General features: G+C 34.0%; 1 protein-coding gene across 1 annotated transcript in view; it reads left to right on the top strand.

The window, feature by feature from the left end:
- Positions 1 to 397: 397 nt before the first annotated feature.
- Positions 398 to 19,853, top strand: part of LOC148599840 (uncharacterized) — a 51,501-nt gene continuing 32,045 nt past the window's right edge. The window contains exons 1-2 of the mRNA XM_088559463.1: positions 398 to 587; positions 5,775 to 5,918. Coding sequence (XP_088415589.1) covers positions 5,817 to 5,918 — 102 coding nt within the window. The 5' untranslated portion in view covers positions 398 to 587; positions 5,775 to 5,816. The remainder of the gene's footprint in view (positions 588 to 5,774; positions 5,919 to 19,853) is intronic.

The following is a 19,853-nucleotide window of genomic DNA, read 5'->3' as shown; positions in this document are numbered from 1 at the left end:
ACTTGAATATTTCCTCTAATTTAAACTCAAATGATTTTTTATTATGTATACAAAATAAACGAATTAATTCATTTTTATTTTTCTAAGGTGAAAACATTTTACCGAGGGAAAATAAACTGGTGTTTTCTAAAATGAAATCAAATTTTCGAAAATATTTTCCCAATGGAGCCCCAATACCGCACTGCGTCATATAAGTACCGCCCCTCTCCCGCCAATTGAGACTATTTCTTGGACGAGCACCAAGTGATGTCAAAGCATCCGCTAATTGACCAATGTCACACTTAAATCAGATTTTTAATCATTTGTTATTATTTATTAAAAATTAGAAGATCGAAAAAAAAACAATGAAATACGAATTTTGAGAAATCAACACGTTTCACATCGCGGTTGCCATGTTGGATATGAGCGGCCCATGTGACTACTGTGGCGATAGATCGACCTACAACCTTGCGAAGATCTTGCCGTATTTCGTCCTGAGACTCCCTAAACCCGTCGGTTTTCGTGTAGTCACCCAATACGGCTTGTAGATTAAAAGGGACTTATTTGTGTAACTTACAAACTCAAACCTGGAGGGTTAAGGGACAACAGTAAGTCGTTAAATTCTAAGCGTGATTGGCAAATCATGAGTAAGACGCCATGTCTTCCCGATGTAAACTCCTCGTGTCACGTGTAGAAATTTCATCATAGCAATTTATTGTTAATCTTTTGACAATTTCTGATCAAATTCGGGTAGCTAATAACTGCACTTTTCTTCTTTCTGGTTCTATCCATCTCATGTTCACAGGTAGTTGTGTTAATCAGGAAATAAACGGGTTTTGACCCGCCTGTTTCGAGGTCAACAGATCCATTTGCAATCAGTATTTTTACCTCATGAGGGCTAAATGAGCAGTTGTCACTCTCTGAAAAGAATGCAGACTAGAAGCTGTTGTGAACCCTGACCCCTATAATTGACAGTGATTACATCTATTGTTGGAATTTCATGAAACATCCGCAAGCATGCTTTTCATGAAAGCGGAAATTCGTATGTTGTAAGACAAAATGGCGGCCTCCATGGATATTTAGAAATTGGGAAGGATTTTCCCTATTTTTCGCAGAATTTAGGCAACAAAATGGTTGTAATTCAGGTACACTCTGTATATTTTAGATGCTGATCTCTGTGAATTTCATTTTGAGACCAAAATTCCTATCTAATTAATTATGCATTTGGAGCATGATCACCAGGCTGGACTTGATTCAAAACAAACAGTAAACATGGCAGTTATGACTTTTGTTTGGCCATTGGAACCAAAAACATCTTCTATCACTCTTTATTAGTAAATTTCTTGAATGTTTGGTATAAATTCTAGCAAAAACATTACTATTTCTAAAATGTAAATTTGCTTTTTGTGTCAATGGTGTAAGGGGCCCAATAATTTTTTGGGTAGGCAGCAGAAATGAATACCTATGAACAGGATATACAGAGTTTTGTAAAGAATTTTGTCTTACTTTAGCAATGCCTGAGTAACAATAAAAAAAGATGCAAAGCAAAAGTTCTTATGTCATTTTGGTGCATGTTGTACATGTACGTCATTTCTGAATAAGATGTTCGCCCCATGCAGGTCCAGGTGTCAAAAGAATAGGCCTGCAGTAGCGCTGAGCTTGTCATAAACGGCGACTAAATAGTGCTCAGAAACCTAGCTGGGGGCTAGGCGCTCTGCCCACAGAGCAACTGGGATGTGTGCCCCAGGTGATGGAATGGGGTACCCCTGGCATGTTGCATGCTGGGGTTGTCAGGCTATAAAAACCGGACCACAAACCATAGTGGTGCACCGTGTTGGGAAAGATGTCACGTTCCTCGCACGTTAAAGAACCCTCCTGTGGTATTCAGTAGGAGTAGGAACCACTGCGCTCCGCCACAGGAGGCTAAATAGCCTGACCTTACCCATCCCTCCCTTTTTCTAGTGGCAATCAAAATTTGTGGACCCTACTGTCCTTGTGTCCCATCCCTTTTTTCATTTCATCATCATTTCATGTTCATTTTATCATCCATTTCATGCTCATCGTCTGAATATAGCTGAAATATTGCTGCTCGGACATTGAACCCCAACAATCAATCAATATGAACAAGATGTTCACACAATTTTACTTACATGTATGTGTTCTTACTCATGGTTTCTGTACATGTAACATATACTAATTGCTAACTGTAATGCTCTGAATGGAATTAGATTGCTATTTACAAAATTCAAGTCTTGAAAGTGTAGAGGTTTCATGAATGTTTTTATTTGTTGGACTTGAGGTGTCAGCTGTTTGAGGTACATTGTAATACACTAATTATGTTTGACACTGTCATACTGTTTTCTGCAAGTCGTGTGGTTGGTAAGAGCATTAATCCACCCTTGAGGTTTGTGTTCAAAACAATGCTTCATCTTTTCAAATGGTCATTGGTAATTAATCGAGGTAGCTGTTACTCATAACCTAACACTTACTAGTTAGTTGAGGTCATGCAGGGTATTTGGAGATCACCATTGTATCAATCAATCAATACTAGTCAATTTGATGGTCACAAGTTACACATTAGTTTACTGGCAACACATCAGGAGAACTTTTATTAAGTTCATAATGCTAAACAGATCATTATGGTCCTTGGTTGCTTTTGTTTGTTTGTTTGTTGGGGTTTTAACGTCCGAACAGCAATATTTCAGCTATATTCAGATGATGAACATGAAAGGATGATACAATGAACATGAAATGATAATGAAATTAGAAAAAAAGGATGGGACACAAGGATAAAAGGGTTGACAAATTTTGATTGCCACTAGAGAAAGGGGGATGGGTAAGGTCAGGCAATTTAGCATCCTGTGGCGGAGCGCGAAGTTCCTACTCCTATCGAATACCACAGGAGGGTTCTTTAACGTGCGAGGAACGTGACATCTTTCCCAACACGGTGCACCACTATGGTTAGCGGTCAGGTTTTCCATATTATAGCCTGACAACCCCAGCATGTAACATGCCAGGGGTACCCCATTCCACCACCTGGGGCACACATCCCAGTTGCTGTGGGCAGAGTGCCTAGCCCCCGGCTAGGTTGCTTAGCGCTACTGCAGGCCTATTCTTTTGACACCCGGACCTGCACAGGGCATCGTGGGTTGCATAGTGACGTTTCCTGGTTATATTTTTAATCAACATACATTTTTGTACATTATACCCTGGGTACTTTTATTTTCAATCATGGTAGCCTAGGTGCAGTGTGTTGTCTTGCACAAACTTGTTTTGGATAAATGTGTAATCAAACTGCGGAATGTTGCAAAACTGAATCTTCTATAGAGGGTTGTCAACAATATTAAGAAATAATTGTGAAGAAAGCAGAACAAGGGCCTTAGCCTTGAAGATAATTTGGAGTCATTTGCCCACAAGACCGGGAAAACGGGAAAATGCTGGGAATTTCGTTTTAGGTGTTCCTGGTTGGGAATAGACCGTGAAATCTTATAAAATTACAAAAATCCGGGAGAAAACCGTGTATTTTAACATCGCGAAGTTCTGATTAAACTTTGGGTTAGCTCCCTTCGATCGTATAAGTTTCGTCCCCGAAATAGTTCGTACCTGTCAACTGTCGAGTAGTGTAATTTAAGAAATGAAAGTAGAATTTTGGGACGAGTTTGATAGTGGCGAATTACTTTCAAAATAGTATTCTTATTTGCGCTCAACATTAATATGTTTTAACATTGCGATTAAGCGATGATAAATCATTTAGAAAAACATGGCGCGTCTCTCAAGTTTTCTCACTTTCCTTAGGCTATAAATATTTTTTTTTACATTTTATGATTATTACAGGACAGTGAATTAATTTTTACCAACAAATTTAGTTGGTTTACTTGTAGTTCATTTAAGGGGGTCCTCTAATAGTTTGGATTCGAAGTAATGATAATTATCTGTATCATGTCAAGACTTATATTGACATTTTAAAATTCGTCTTTTTTTTTAAGATGTTATTACATTTTAAACATTTTCCATTAATTTTTATTTTTTTTTTTTTAATTTGTGTGATAGGTTGGGCAGTTTGTGTCATGTATATATGTCGCATTTTAGTTCAGTGGTATTTTTTTGCACAGATGGTGCTATTTAATTACCTGTTTACATTTGTAATTTTGTTTTTTGGTTGATTAGAATATATTTTTGGTTTTAAATAATAAATATTTGAAATATTTTTTTGTTTCTATTTTCCATAGTTGCTTTTTTTTTTTGTGCAGGCAGTCATGCCTTCAATTAGAATATTCATTTGGGTTGTAATAAGGCTGTCTTTGTCAATGTATAATAATAAAATATGGAGATATGGAATCAATGCCAACCAGACACCAAATCCCCAGAATTTTGATTGTCGTACAGTCTCCAACTTGGATTTAACCCTGTACGTCAATCTGTGATTTTTTTTTGCAAGATTTTTCAACATATGTAGCACTTCTTAACATTTGGAGTAAATTCAAGTTCTGCATGAATAAAAAAAAATACTAGATTACAAATTTAAAAAGTTTCATTCTATTTGTTCATACAAATCACAATATGAATAAATAAAGGGATAACAAGTAAATGTACATGAGAAAAATCCCAACAAATACATGGCAAAACCCAAGTAAATGGAACAATGCTTTTATTATTTTTCTTCATTTTTAAATCAGCATGAGACCCTCAACAGTGAGCAATTGTTCATACTTCATAGTAAGTTCAAGAGAAGACAGTCACTTAGGACTGGTTTGAGTGGATTTCAATTGCTAGATTGCTATATTATTGGTTAGTAAAGACTGCTTTATGAACAGCTAGTAAACCATCCAGTAATCAAGTGTCAAGGATCCAAGGGACAAAACAAATCGGGTATAAAGCATCGATCGCATTAACTCCAAATTAGAGTGAGATCAGGTGCATCGACAGGGTAAGCATCTCCTGCTATGATAGCATCACCCGTCGTGCAATATAACAATATGAAGCAAGGAATATATTCAAGAAAAAGACCTTGAAAAGTCCTTGAATTTCAGGATAAGAATGTTGTGGGAACCCTGGTGGTATTATAGGAAAGGACGGGTTTCTTTATGGTTTGTATCAGAATCAAAATAAATCATGTCAAGTCTCACATTTACACACATATACATGTACTGTCAGTCTTCACAACTAACTTTCCAGTTCACAAGCCCGAAATACATTTTTACAGAAATTATTACAAGTGACTGTAGTAGTAAATTTTTCTGGCCAACCTCCATTTTGACAAGCCTTGGACCTTGGACTACTGCTCAATTGTGAAGACTGACTCGTAGGCCTTAATATTTATATTTTGTACAAGTACCTTGCTTACACCCTGAACACAGTAATTGAACAGTCAGGTCAAGTCCATGTGTAAAAGAGTACAACATCATATCTCCATGGGGTCATGATTCCAAACTGAACATATACAAATGAGGAAAAAAAATGGGGCACTTCAATGTAGAGCATGACTTGCCCCAAACAGTGATGTTGTTCACCTTTAATTGCCTCAGAAATATTATGCTGTTTCCTATAATGAAAGGTTCCCAATAAATGAAAAACAATGGCTTAGAAATAATCCCAAATAGACAGGGTAGGATGTGGTGTTTCTCCTCAAAATTACTGGTTAAAATTTTATGATTTGTCTATTTCTTGACACAGATTTTCCCAATAAAAAATGATGTATTTTTTAAAAAGGCCAATTACATGTCAGTAGTCTTCACCATATGTTTTGACCAAATATTTCATCAAGTTAATGCATGAAGCTTTCTTCTTTTTTTAAGGTGGAACTGAAGGATAACTACGGAGAAAACTCAGCCGCCCTGATGACGTCTGACCGGGGAACAACTGCGGGCGCTGAGTTAACTACACCGGTCCAGTCTGATTATCATGGTGTATGGGGAGCAAATGACAATTCACAGTTTGAGGTAATAATTAAGAAATAAATCGTGAAAACTCCAGTTTATCATTGTTTAAGCTGGGCTGACCATTTATGCCGCATTATTTTACTCGGAGCGATAGTGAGTGGTAAAATATCGGCATAAATGGTCAGCCAGTGGTAAAACAATGATAAACTGAAGTTTACATGATTTATTATGATTCTAATAGGACAGTTATGGTAACCTTAGACTCACCATATGTGTCCGTATTTGGCTGTACACTTTATGCTATGCCAGCTGAAATGGTCGCTAGTGAAACTTGGTGGTTTGTGTTTTTTATAATGAAGGAAAGGGTGAATGAAGTAGAACGATGTTAGATATGGCAGAAGTTGTTTGTATTATAAGGTTACAGTGTTCACACATGGACATGTACAATGTTTCATTCATTGAAGGTTATTGTTTGTTTTCATACATTATGGCTTGTGTGTCAAGTGCTACTGTGTATGGGTTTAAGTGATTTTTACAGTATATAATATACTTTTTTCTAATACATAATGTTTAATATTTTTATTAAATATGAATTTGATGATCATTCTCGCTACTGAATTGAATGAAAACAGCTGATACACATTGGAATGTTACATGTGTTTATTTACTTGATTTAAGGTGGGCAGTAATTTACGCATACACAAGCCACACCCAGCAAGTCGTGTGCTGCTCTTGTAGCAATTGAAAATCAACCACAGTTGTAGTTTCAAAGCCTTTTAAGGAGGTCATACTTGAATGCTAATTATTATATAGATGGTAGTGAATAATTTTAAATGTTCCCGATGTAATAAATTTTGATAATTCACATGTGAAATAAGTTCTGTAATTTCACTTGCAGACGTAGTCCCACAAAAATATCACGCTTTTCTCTTGTGACTTTTTACTTTATTTTATATAAATCCTCAGATCTCAAAATGAAATTTTTTTTGAACTACTGATAAGTTACCGAGAAAATCTATTTAGTAAATAGGATAATACATGGTTATTTTCAATACCAGTAACCAAAATATAATTACTCATGCCAAGAATGCTTGGAGATTTAATATGTGCATGGAACCAAGTTTCATGCATTCTTTAATTATGCATTCTTTGATACTTGTGATCACATTTTGGTTATTCACTCTTGTCAGTTGATTATCTTAGCATTCTTGATCAACATAAAGCTCACATAACGAAAAAAAACATATTTTGTAATTGGCGAAATCCTTTGTATCAGAATGTAAGTTATAAAGCAACATGGAAGGTTCTAGTACTATACAGACAAGTTCATTGTGTTAGTTACCCTTATTGGAGGTTACCTATGAAAAAAATGTTGACAGGGTTACTTATGATAAAACACTATACTGAAATTTGAAAAGCAGTTAGAAACTTTGATATAGGAATTACTACTATTGGCCCAACTGCTTTGTAATTGAAGGCCAGAACCAAGCATTTCATAAAGTTAAACTATGCCTCTCAAATATTAGCATATATACGTCTATAATAAACTTCACCACAACGTGCCCTAACTACAAATGGAAATAAAGTTGATGCTGTGTCTGTACAATTATGAATTTATCCATTTAAAGCTGCATTTGCTGTCATTTTGGTAAATTTTCGTTACTTTTAAATTTACCTTAACTTTGAATTACTTCTACTAAATTGTACTTTTCTTGTACAATTTCATTTGATACTCACAATTAAACTGCATTCAATAGATGAAATAGGTGTATGTGTAAATATTGTCTTGGAATACAACAGACTCAAGCCATAAAAGAACAAAAAATTGAATATAATGCAAGGATCCTTTTGAAATTAACGTATTGTGATATAATGCGGCTCAAATATGGTCAGTATTTAGTTATAAAACTAATCAAGAAATAGATGAAATGAAATGAAATGAAAACAAGACACGTGCTTACCTGTGTATCTGTTATTGTTATTTTTTTTACCAAGGTTGAAGTATTTTAAACCCTGGTGAATGGCCTTTCAGCAATCTTCGGAAGTAATGGCAAAAAATAATTAGATCAGACATATCGACCTTATCTGATTAAAAAAAACATGGTTTTCACAATATTCTGTATTATCAACATTAATTGCTTCAATTGCATTACCACAAACTTATTTCATTGAATCAGCAAAATTCAGTAGAATCAAAACTGAACAAATTTGGCAGCTAATGCAGCTTAAAGAATAAGGGACCAAAAAGGACAAAATGAATTTTCCTGATGTCCAGATGATACACTTTCTAACTTGAGTAGTCTTTTAGCAGCTAATGGATCTTTTGAAATATTTATGTTCCACGAGGTGTGATAGCACCAAAGGAGGAAGGCAGGGATTGCTTTTGGGGGTTATATCTTAGAACTGTTCAGAATTGAGATGTCTAGAAAGGGCCACAGCCAGAAAGAAGTATTTATTAATGTCTTGATGTACATGTATATGTACATATGAGTAGATCTTGGTGTAATTGTACTTGAAGGTGCATGCCATATCACAAAAGGAAGGCCTGTGTGTCTGTCTCATTTTGTTGTTGCCTGGAGAGCGCCTCCATGTTTTTACAGATTTCCTTCAAATGTTTTTGTCAAAAAGTAATGATTTCATGGAAAGGAGTCAGTAGCATATTTTTCTATGGATTTCATTCAGATTTTGAAGAGAATGTGTAGTGAATGTAGCAATTAAAGCTTTTGGAGGATTGATTTTCACAGAAATCAATGGAAGGGGGACTTTCTGTTGAGCACTGCCTACTTGTACTAATAGAAGTACGACATTAAGATGTAAAATTTACTTTGATGGAACATTTCATTGTAATCATTCAACCAGTTCTCATTTGACATCTTTACTGAAAAAAATACAATCTCCACAATAAACCTGTAGTCCCAAGCCTGGGGGGTAAAAATGCTCATGAACCCTGTAAAAATTCCACTTAAGGATAGTAATTTTGATAAAAAATTATCCAAAGGACAGTTTGGGTTTGTGGATCAAAATGGTGCATATTTTGTAATTGAAAAGCTAAACTTCAAGAAATAGTTGATGTGAATGTTGTAGCTGTATTATATTTGCAGCCAACTAGTTTGATCCAAATTTTAAAAGTTTGCTTAAGTAGTTGTCTTCAGAAGAATCATGCAAATTTAGTAATATGTGATACACCAGTCCTTTCCTTGAATATTCTCAACAACTAGCCCGAATGAAAGAGGACTGTTCAGGATTCAACTAGCTCGAAGCAAGAAATGTACACATCATTTCCCTAGCCCGAATTAATTTTTACTAGCCCCGGGTTTCAGGTTAGGGCTGAAGGCGAGCACTGTACATCCCAAAAAAGGCTACATATTTTTATTTTTGATATTAAGTTCAATAATATATATATTATTCATCCCAATCTCTGCTTTTAGGAGATAGTCCACATTGAAAATCCAATTGTTTTTATTGTATTTTAGTGTCATTTACAGAATTATCTCCCTTAATTTTGAATTCTGCAGTGCATTCTATAAGGGAATACATTATTTTTTTTACAATGCAGGTACCTTTGGTTTTGTAGGAGGTACTTTTCATCATTCTGTTTAATACAAATGTATGAAATTTTTAAATTCTTGAGGTACCTTTCAGTAGTTTAGAAGGGTAAAAGTACCTGGTACTGCCTCTTAATGAAAGGCCTGATTCTATATAATTTTTATCTCCTATGAACAAGGGTTATATGAAAAGCCACATTTTAATTTCTGTTTACTAAAACATTTTAAACAAAATATCCAAAAAAAAGTATGTAGGCTTCCCAACTATGAGTCACATTTTGTATAATTCTTATCTGGAGTGCTAGTTAAATATCAATATGTTTGGTAGTTCATGTACATGTGGTTTCACACAATTATATGGTATGAAAAATGCAGATATGCAGCTTAATGGAAGTCTGAGAAGATTTTGTATGTAGTTCAGGCAGTCATACATAGTTTCAGCATATTTTATTCAAATAGTAATACAAATATAATGAAAATTGGTATTGCAGTGATTTTTCTAGCGCTCGTCATTTAAGTCATCAACGAAAGACTTTTCAGAATGATGAAAATAATCTAGTTTCATTTCTTCACCAGAAATCTTAGAAGAAAGTACAAAAAACATTAAGAGCTGTAATTCGAACATTGGTTTAAGAGGCAGAAGTGATAATTTAATTACCCCAAGCCAACTACAGCTCTCAACAGGTGTCAAAACATATAATTTGTCAATAACACTAATCAGAAGTGGAGTAAATGGTGACCTCTTGACCACTCAAGCATAACTTGAATGCATTTTAAGTTCAAATGCTGGATAACTCCTCCTGCAGTATTTAGGTTAGGAAGTTGATACTTTGCAGAATTATTGTATATGGATTGAAGATGTGCATATTATCAGGGTTTTCATTTCTATCAATATTTAACATTTTCGTGGATAGAAGGTCATTTTGTCACAGGGTACATGTCTATTCTGGATATCTCCTTCTACAGTATTTAACTTTAAGATAGGTAGTAGATAATTTTGAATAACCATGAAGGTTGTAAACAATTGGTGGAAGATCCTACACACTAGAGTGAATCAACATTAGATGTAGTGTTTGTTCCTGTAGACCAATGCTATCAAATCAGAACATTTCTAACTTCTTTCTCTGATCATAAAATTGTTGCCATTGTAAAAAATTAAAGCTTTGAAGTATAAATTTACTTTTATATATGTCAGAAAATATATGTGGGGGCATCAAATGTGACTCAGCCACATCAATCCTCTCTTAGATAAATTTTGACAACCAAACATTATGCGGTAGCTGTGTAAAAATGGAGTGAGGGGGCTTCTCTTTGTGTTGTTTCACGTGAGTGACCCTTCAGGGGACTCCTGACCTCCCACTTGTAACTGAAATAAACCTTATTTTGCTTCAGTGGCCTTCACAGGGTACAAGCTGTGGGATAAATGTGCTTTGGTTCCTGTCTTGATCCTGTTGAACCCCACATCCAGCAAAAAAATCAACAAAAACAACCATTTTCGAGAGACACACATTTTACTGTGTGGAAAACATGCTTGCATGATGATAGAAAAAATAATGTACTTAATTCATATGCATTGTACATTAAAATTAATTTAATGTCTTTACACATTGCTGTAAATAACAGATGATTCTGAAATATTTTATGTCAGATGTAAATAGTATTTTAAAAAGTATACCATGAAAATAGTCGTCATTTTCTCACAGGCTAGAAACAAAAGCTTTTAAAATCCTTTAAAAAAAACTCTGGGTATGGTGTATATAATACAGTGTATGTCAGAGACAACATCCCATTCAGGATGAAAAACTCAAAACTAAGGCCAAAATACATTTACTATGAAGCAAAAATTACAAATGTTTATTGAAATTGTAACATGTACATGTACTTTTAAATAATTCTTTTTTTGGGGGCGGGATTTGAAAAGTTACATAGCTTTTACAAAGTTCGTCTCCTATACTTAGTGAAACATGTACATATAAGTGTATGGTTATTAACACTTCTCATTTATTGAGTCTTAAATAATGATGTTTAAAAGGCAAGTACATTGTACATGTATGTTCATTTTTTTTGGTCTTTCCTACATGTGCATGTATTTAGCAGAATGCTACTTTGACAAAAAAGTAAATTTCTTATTTATCAAAACTAATTTTTGTGTCTCAAAAGTGCTTGTATATATTGTGTATTAAAGAACAAATAAAATCATTTTTTTTTTAAATATTGTTTAAAATTAAATCTTGTAGATGCTTTAGCCTTGTGGTTGTCTCCCTTTTGTCAGCATTGACAATCAAGTCAAGTCTCAAGCAGACTCAGTGACAGTACAATTCATTTAAAAAAAATATATACATACTAAATCAAAGAAGATCAAATGAATGTTTTCAGAGTTGGTTAAAACAGATATTATTAACTGTCAACTTGGTGGTCCTTCAAACAACCTGCCAGTCCTACATGAATCTGACATCTCCAATGCTAGAATTAATCAGAAAAAAACAACTGTGTTTTGGTCTTTATAGTAAAATGGTTCATGATCCCTATAGTTTCCAATACTAGCTCATGCAATTAGAGATTGACAGATAATTGTTAATGCCCAAGGACAACTAGCGGTGGACTGAATATTTTAGTTGCAGTAATTTTATTTTTAGATTGCTAAATATTGATGATGTATATATACTTTGTAACCATGTTAAATGAGAAATATGAAGAAACAGAGTTACTAGTACCCCCAAAGGGGTGTTCTGCTGTTTCATAAGATACTTTTTTTGTACTTCTTGCATTGCATGTCCATGTAGCTCTTTATACTGTCTGTACCTCAAAATTGCAGCACAGTCCATATCAGGGTATGATCTTACCATTTTGTAAACCTTATTCTATCAAGCAAGCTGATGAAAATTCTACTTGCCAAAATTGACAAGTAGGGTGTTGCTTGTTTGGTTTATTTTTCTGGCATATTATTAATTTTATCATGTACAAATGGTAAATTTACATGTTCTGGACAATTGGGCAATCTTTTATGTCAGACTCTATAATGCATTCTATCTCTAAATACAACTGATTGTTGTAGCACTGTGCTATAAAGTGCTAAAATTTTAGTGCTGCTTAAGACAGGGCTAAATTGGTATGGGAAGAAATTGGGTCAAAGTGTTGCAAAACAAAGAAATATCTTTTGGCTTTGAAAAGAGACTACCTGTTCTTTTGATGATTATGAGTTCAAAATACTGCTGATCTAAGTTCCTGAATCTCCAAGTTTTGATGCAACACCATCAGAATTTCGTTAAGCTAGGTCCTGGGCCTACTATTGTTACCATTTACTTTTATTGTGGACCTTTAAGTTTAGGATGCAAAATAGGCCAGGACTCCCAATGCTCATTAAGTACGGTATGCTAGACATCCCACTCAATCATTATTAGATGTTGGACAGGAGCATTAATTAGCATTTATTCTTCATGTCAGAAAACAATCCATATTGCTGTGACATCGTAACAGGTGGTGTTAGTGTGAATTGATTTTATTTGCCATAGGATTGTTGAGTATCAGTGGAATAGGAAATGGTTGAAATTGATTCCTTAATTTCATATATTTTGTATGTTTTTTGTTTTTTTTTGTTTTTGTTTGATAAAATCTGACCATGATGGAAAATATTAATATATATTCATTTACAAATCCTTTTTTTCTGTAACAAGACATTTATTTAATTTTTATACAATGGCAAAAAATGTGGTCATAATATTTTTTTCTATAATTGGACCTTGTCATATAAAATTTCGTCTGTACAAATGTTGAAAATGACTAAAAGGCTCAAGAAACCCTTTTTATCTATTAAAAATGGCAAATGTAATTTACATGCAGCTCAGCAAAATTTGTACACTTTGGTGATTTCTGTTGTACAAAATTTCAATTTTTTTTATACCGGATTGAATCCTTTAAAACAAGAGGTACATACATATAGTCAGGGTTTGACACTAACTTTATTTGTTTGGTGGTCAGCGGGACTACTTCAGAGGTAAAACAGGTAGTCCGTAGATTGTAATGGCGGTTCTGGTCTTAGATGTTATGAAAAATGAGGCAAAATTTAGATAGCCCATAGGACTACCATGGAAGTTTTTCAGGTGGTCCTCCCCAAAATTAGGGTAGCACAGGACTACCGGACTACTCTTTGTGTTCATCTCTGATAGTATAAATGATGATGCTGTTGGCTTGTCCTTTTGTCTTGAGGCCTAATCTGCAACTCCTTAAAATCTCTGAGTGAAACTTCATGCATTATTTTATGCCATTATGCACTTTCTGTTTCGTTTTGCCATCTGACTGACTTTTGGGGTTTCATGCCATGTATATATTATCTAGGCATTGGAGTGGGAGGTATAATCACCTTTCTAGTTTTATATTGCCCTGATAAAACTTTAACGAAACATTACATGTAAATTCTCTTACCTTCAAATGCCAAATATACCAATTTTTTTAAAACAATTTGATAAATCTGGGAGTATGTAGTACATACAGCACATTACACACTTAAATGTCTCTTCTGTGCAACTTTATTTTCAGATCCAACCTAATACACTATTTTTGCTTCCTTAAATGCCAAATGTTCTGGATAGGGGATGCAAAACACTTCAAAATTCAATGAACCCATAGCGTTCATCAAAACTAGCACAGAACCGACACCCCGTGTCCTGTGAAAATGTCTTTGGTCTTGTAAATTTTAGAGAATTTTGTAATGCAATCTAGAGAAAAATGGAAAATCTTGATTTTGGTCCTGTAAAATTCAAACCCTAATTTTCAGACTGTAAATAGGTTTTAATGAAGGGGGCAATACCTTTATAACTTCTACAATGAAGTTTATTCATCATGCACTTCACAACTCAAGTATATGTGGATATTTATAGATGTATATTTAAAAGGAAGATGTTATGCAATTCTGATGTATACAGTATAAGGCATAAAAAGTGCATCAGATGAAATGACAAGAATATAAATTCCCTAATCTGCCCTAACCAGCTGTTTTCAATTTCCTTAAATGGGATGTGAACACACTGTTCCTTTATAGGGTGAAAGTATTGATCTGTTTTTGACAGATTTGTGTTTATGTTCTTCAGTGATTTTGTTACTTTTGTTACTTTTTATTGGGAAAATTTACACCAAATTGGGAAAAAAATATGTAGGCAATGTCAACCGCCAAAACAAATAACAGCCATATACATACATATAAATTGTATTTGCATGTAAAATTGATTCATTGTTTTAAACATTAAAGAGAACAAGTGAGTTTGATGTTTGTTTTAATTCACTTTAGAGAACAGTTTCACTTTAACTATAGATTCATTTTTCTGTCTTAAAGTCCTTAAACCTTTCAACCAGTTTGCCTAGGTCTCCTCTTGTTAACTCTTCTGTGACAAATTCTCATGATTGCATCATGGTTTGTTTGTGTAAGCCGGTTTCTTTCAGCAGTTAGACAATTATAAGACAAACACAGTTTACTTCGGTAATTTTGAGTAAAAAGATAGAAAAGTCATAATGATTGAATTTGACATGTGTCTGATTCGTGTAGTCAGGTACCCCTGGCTGGAACACAATCAGTATAAACATTAAAATGAAACAGATGAGTGAACTAATATTCTTTAATCTTTTTCACTGCTGCTACAAGTCAAATGGTTGACAAGCAGACCAGAATACCTCAACATAAAAACCAGCATTTTGAAACTATTCAGCTGGACTTCTAATTGCACAGTATCCAAAAGGGGTGGTTTATTTACTGTAAGTCTTTCTTTTTTGATGGAGGAGTTTCAATATGGTCATCTGATTCACAAATGTCAACACTGGTCTGATTGGAGCAAGTAAACACGTTTAGAATAATGCCATCAACAATTTCCTATACGATCTTCTTTGTGTCATTTTGATCACTACTATTTTTTTGGCAGGGATGACTAATTTAAGCAAAAATCTATATAGACATACAATAAATATATTGAAAGGCTGTATTCAGGACTGGCTAGAATTTGAGTGAGTTTCCTACCCTGGTAAAATTGCGTGTAAGGGAATGAAACGAAGTAAAGTTAAATTTCCGGATTGAAAATCATACCCGCGTCGACTTTGGACCAAAAAATAAATGATGTCTGAATCACTTGAGTGCTTCAGGGAACGAAAATTAACTGAATAGAAATCTAAGCAGAGGCTTTCCAAGAGTAAACAATCAAACCTTTACCAGTTTTACGTTGAGTATTTTTATTATTTTGGGAAATAAATACACAGAATTGGGAAACTATCTCTGGGGGAAACAGCCGAAATTCGGAGGTAAATTAAGGCTAACAAAATCACTGACATTAGATGAACCTTGACCTTTTAATCAAGAAGTCTTTCAATATTATAGAATAAGTAGATTATGGGATGTTTATCTAAAGTTTTAGCTGAGAAATGTTGGGAGATAGGGAAGTTAGCAGTGTATTAATGGTTTATCTTATACTAAAAGATATATTGACATTTCATATTAGGTTGGACCATATCAGTGGTCTTGTAATATTGGGTTCATTTCATATTTGCAGTGTATATGAAATTGGTTCAGAGACTACCAGACCAAATCTCAAATTTTTACATTTTCACTAAGTTGGGTTCATTCCCAGCCGAAGACTTAAAAATTGGTAGTCTTCATTTAGCATATGACATAAAAGATGTGTGACAACTGGTTGGCTTGAAGTTAGAATAATTTGGTCGATTGGAGTGATATGCCTACCTTCATGGTGTCCAGCTGATGGTGTTCAACTTTTTTCCATTGTTCAATGATTGACTGATTGTTGGTGTTTAACACCCTACATGTAGCAGCAATATTTCAGCTCTATCCAGGCAATGAACACGGTATGGATGATAAAATGAACATGAAATGATGATGAAATGAAAAATGGGTTAGGATACAAGAATAATAGGGTTGACAAAATTTTGATTGTCACTGGAAATAGGGAGAAGGGGTAGGGTAGGGCGATTTAGTCTCCTGTGGCGGAGCACAAAGGTTCCTACTCCTATCGAATAACATGGTAGGGTTCTTTAAAGTGCATGGAACATAGCATCTTTCCCAACACATTGCAGGGATGTCTTCACTGCTAACTTTCTGGTTCATAGGCCTGAAATACATTTTCAGAAATTTCTATACAGTGACTGTTGACCTGTAGTAGGTAATTTACTGGCCCACCTCTATTTTGATAAGCCTTGGGGCTCAGACTACTGCTGAACTGTAAGGACTGTTTTTAGCAGAACTTTGCTTTTTCAAGTCTGATTTCTGCTTTGTAGAATTGGTAAAATCATCCCTGACGTTACATCACTATGGTTTGCTGTATTATGGCCTGATGTTCTTGATTTTACTACATTGTACATGTTTACTTAAATTTCTCTTATATCTGCCTTTTTTTTATGCCTTAGTAAGAAATTTAATTATAAAACAGCAGTCAATCAGTGATATTAAGGATGTGAAGGTTACAGGTTAGATGTTTGTTAAGGAGATTCATAAAAAAGCATCAGTACATGTACCTGCAAGTTTAACAGCTAATCAGGAATTCATGGGTCATGCCATTCCACATGATGTTTCATTCAAATGCTGTTATGATTTGTATTGTTGTTGAATAATTGATTTCCTCATTAAAGTTTTTACATGATCAGTCTTTTCAGTCAATGGATATATTGTCCACTGGTTAACCCATCATACCTTGGTTCTATTTAATAGTGTGTTAAATGAATGATGAAATGAAAAAAAAAACCAGAATTTTTAAAAACAAATACCTGAAGTCTAGTGCAGAATGTGTGTTTCATTTCGAAACAACCAATTAACAGTTCATATTTTATTGGTTTTTCATTCAAGTTGAAAATTTAGTGCATTTGAGATTTCTCATTCATTCATTGTATTTTTATACCATGGGTTATTAGCTTGCGTTAAAAGGGACATAAATAAAGAGGCCTTAGAACTTGAACTTGCGTCAGAATGGAGACATTTTAGTATCAACACCTACACATGGCAGTGAATGGATTGGAGAAAAAAACGGAGAATCAGATTCCTCCTTGCTTGATGTAACAATATTGTCTCATTCTTTTATCATAAAGTTATTGATCTGAATTGGAGCCTGACTGTTGTGTAATTAATTAATGTCATACTCTGAAGTGTTGCATTCGGTTCAGGAACTTTTCTGGTGCTTCTCTATTATGACATTGGGGATAGCTTGAAAATTCAAACGTTGCGTTACCTTTTGTCATCCTCAATCTTGAAGTAAGAGAAAAAAAGACTTCATACTACAAGAAGTTGATGATGGCTTATTGTGTTTCTATCTAGCAAAGTTCTTCATTTGGAAAGAATTGAAAATGTATAGATAAATTATACATTTTGAAATAAATTTATCATGGATACATTGGTCCTTGTCAAGCTACTCTGCTAATCAGAAGAACTACTGTAGCTAAGACTTCAGTGATGAAGTATTGATTGAAGGAAGTCAGGATTTTGTTGTAACATACAGATTTCTGATGCAGCATTTTTTAACCTGATCATGATTATTGTGAAACATATGGAATAAAACTACAAATTGTAATGACTATCAATTTATTTGGATTTTATTGTGTTCAAAACGTTTAGGAGACCTCAAAATGATGATGTTGATTTCAAAAGGCTGGGAAGGAACACATTTATAAGTTTCCATATGGAGGATTTCTCTTCATTATATCAACATAATGCAGCCATTGAAAGTAGATGTATTAAATCTTTCTGTGTGGACAATGTCCAAATTATTATTTTAGAGTAGTGAATTTATGTACATAGAGAGTTATACTTCAGAGAAATTATTTTTGAATTTAAATCTTTTTATTTTTCATAATACATGTACATGTAAGTATTGCTAACTTTACCTCTTTCTTTATATATATAAAGAGAATCGATCATATTTTTGCTATTCGACGTTTTTTAAACCTTTTCCTTTCAACTGACAATATGTCACCAGCTGTTGAACATTTATTTATGGTGTGACGTTGGCTTGTAAGTAATTTTGACGACTTAACAATAGTGCTAAAATCTATTTGTGATGAAAATGCTAATTTTGCTCTGTGGTAAGCGTTAATTGCTGTGAGTTGCTGAAATATTGTACTTCAGCTTGTAAAATTTATGATTGGCAGTTATTTGCAGTTGAGTATCAAAGCACACAGTGATAACTGTTCATTTCATCCTCCAGTGAAGTGAAGATAATCAACTTTTAATTTGTCAACAAAAGTGCAGCCATGTGGTCAAGGTGCTAAATTGTATAAGTGTCTGTAAATATAGCTTTCAGGGACCCCAACACACATTCCATACCTTATGTTCGCTTATGATTGTAATTCACAAGTTACAGATTAGTGATCAGATTTGTGGACAGCCTCTGATCGGACTCGAGAAGATCTTTTCCAATTTCTGCTTATTTAGAAGGACTAGAAATAAAGGAATTCTTTAAAATAGACAAAACTACATATGTTGGGTGTTGAAACTTCCTTTTGATTTTGACAAAGTACTTTTTTCGTGAAAAAAATAGGAAGTTCTGACTTTTCAAATAGTCAGTCTGTGGTTTTATACATGAACAATGTACTTAAACAAAGGAAACTTATGAAGAAGTTAACTTTTTATGTAACAAACAATAACTGCTGAGTCAACGGAAAGACACTCAGATACAACAGGGATTTATTTTGAAAGATTTCAGCCATACTAATTTGAATAGCCAGAACATTGATAATTAGTGGAAATTTTGCCTGAAATTTTTAGAGACTTTCAGGTTGTTTTCGGTACATGTGTTTATTTTGTGATGAATACATGTCCATGTCACTTTTGAGTTGTACATTTTGTCACTCTCTGTCATATGGTGGTTTCTTCAGTGTCCTTCACTAATTCATAAACATTTCATATTGTAAGGTTTATAGTGTTGTTATCAAGTTGTACATTTCAATATTGAATAGTGACGGAGATATTCTGTTCAAAGTGATAAAAATAGATCAGACACATGACTGTGTGATACTGAATCTCACAAGGGTTATCACAATCTTTTATGCTTGAAACGGGTGCAGGTTCTTTGTTAATCCTTCTTCCAAAAAAAAGGAGAAAGTGGTTAGATAATTGCAGTAATTGCTGAGGACAGTGTTTGCAGATTGACATTTTTGGAACTTTTCATTTGTGAATTTGACAGCCATCTTTAAGATCAACTTTGGGATATAATCTTATCTTATAATTTTCAATTATTACTAGTGGATGGATTATTTGTGACCTATATTAAAAATTCAAAGACTGACGTAATGATCGAATAAAAACGGGACCAACGTTGAAATTATTACTGACTTATACTATTGCATTTAGTCTTCACTGTGTTGATAAACAAACCAACAAATACAGATATAACACAAAACTTGATTGATAGTTTATTGAACCTGTACGTGCACAACTTGTAAACAAATCAACAGGCAATTGTTGACATGC

Source organism: Perna viridis, chromosome 13, assembly GCF_037379345.1.
Source record: "Perna viridis isolate PV_CMFRI_1.1 ecotype Kerala chromosome 13, ASM3737934v1, whole genome shotgun sequence".
NCBI lineage: Eukaryota > Metazoa > Mollusca > Bivalvia > Mytilida > Mytilidae > Perna > Perna viridis.
This window is presented reverse-complemented; position numbering and strand designations above follow the sequence as displayed.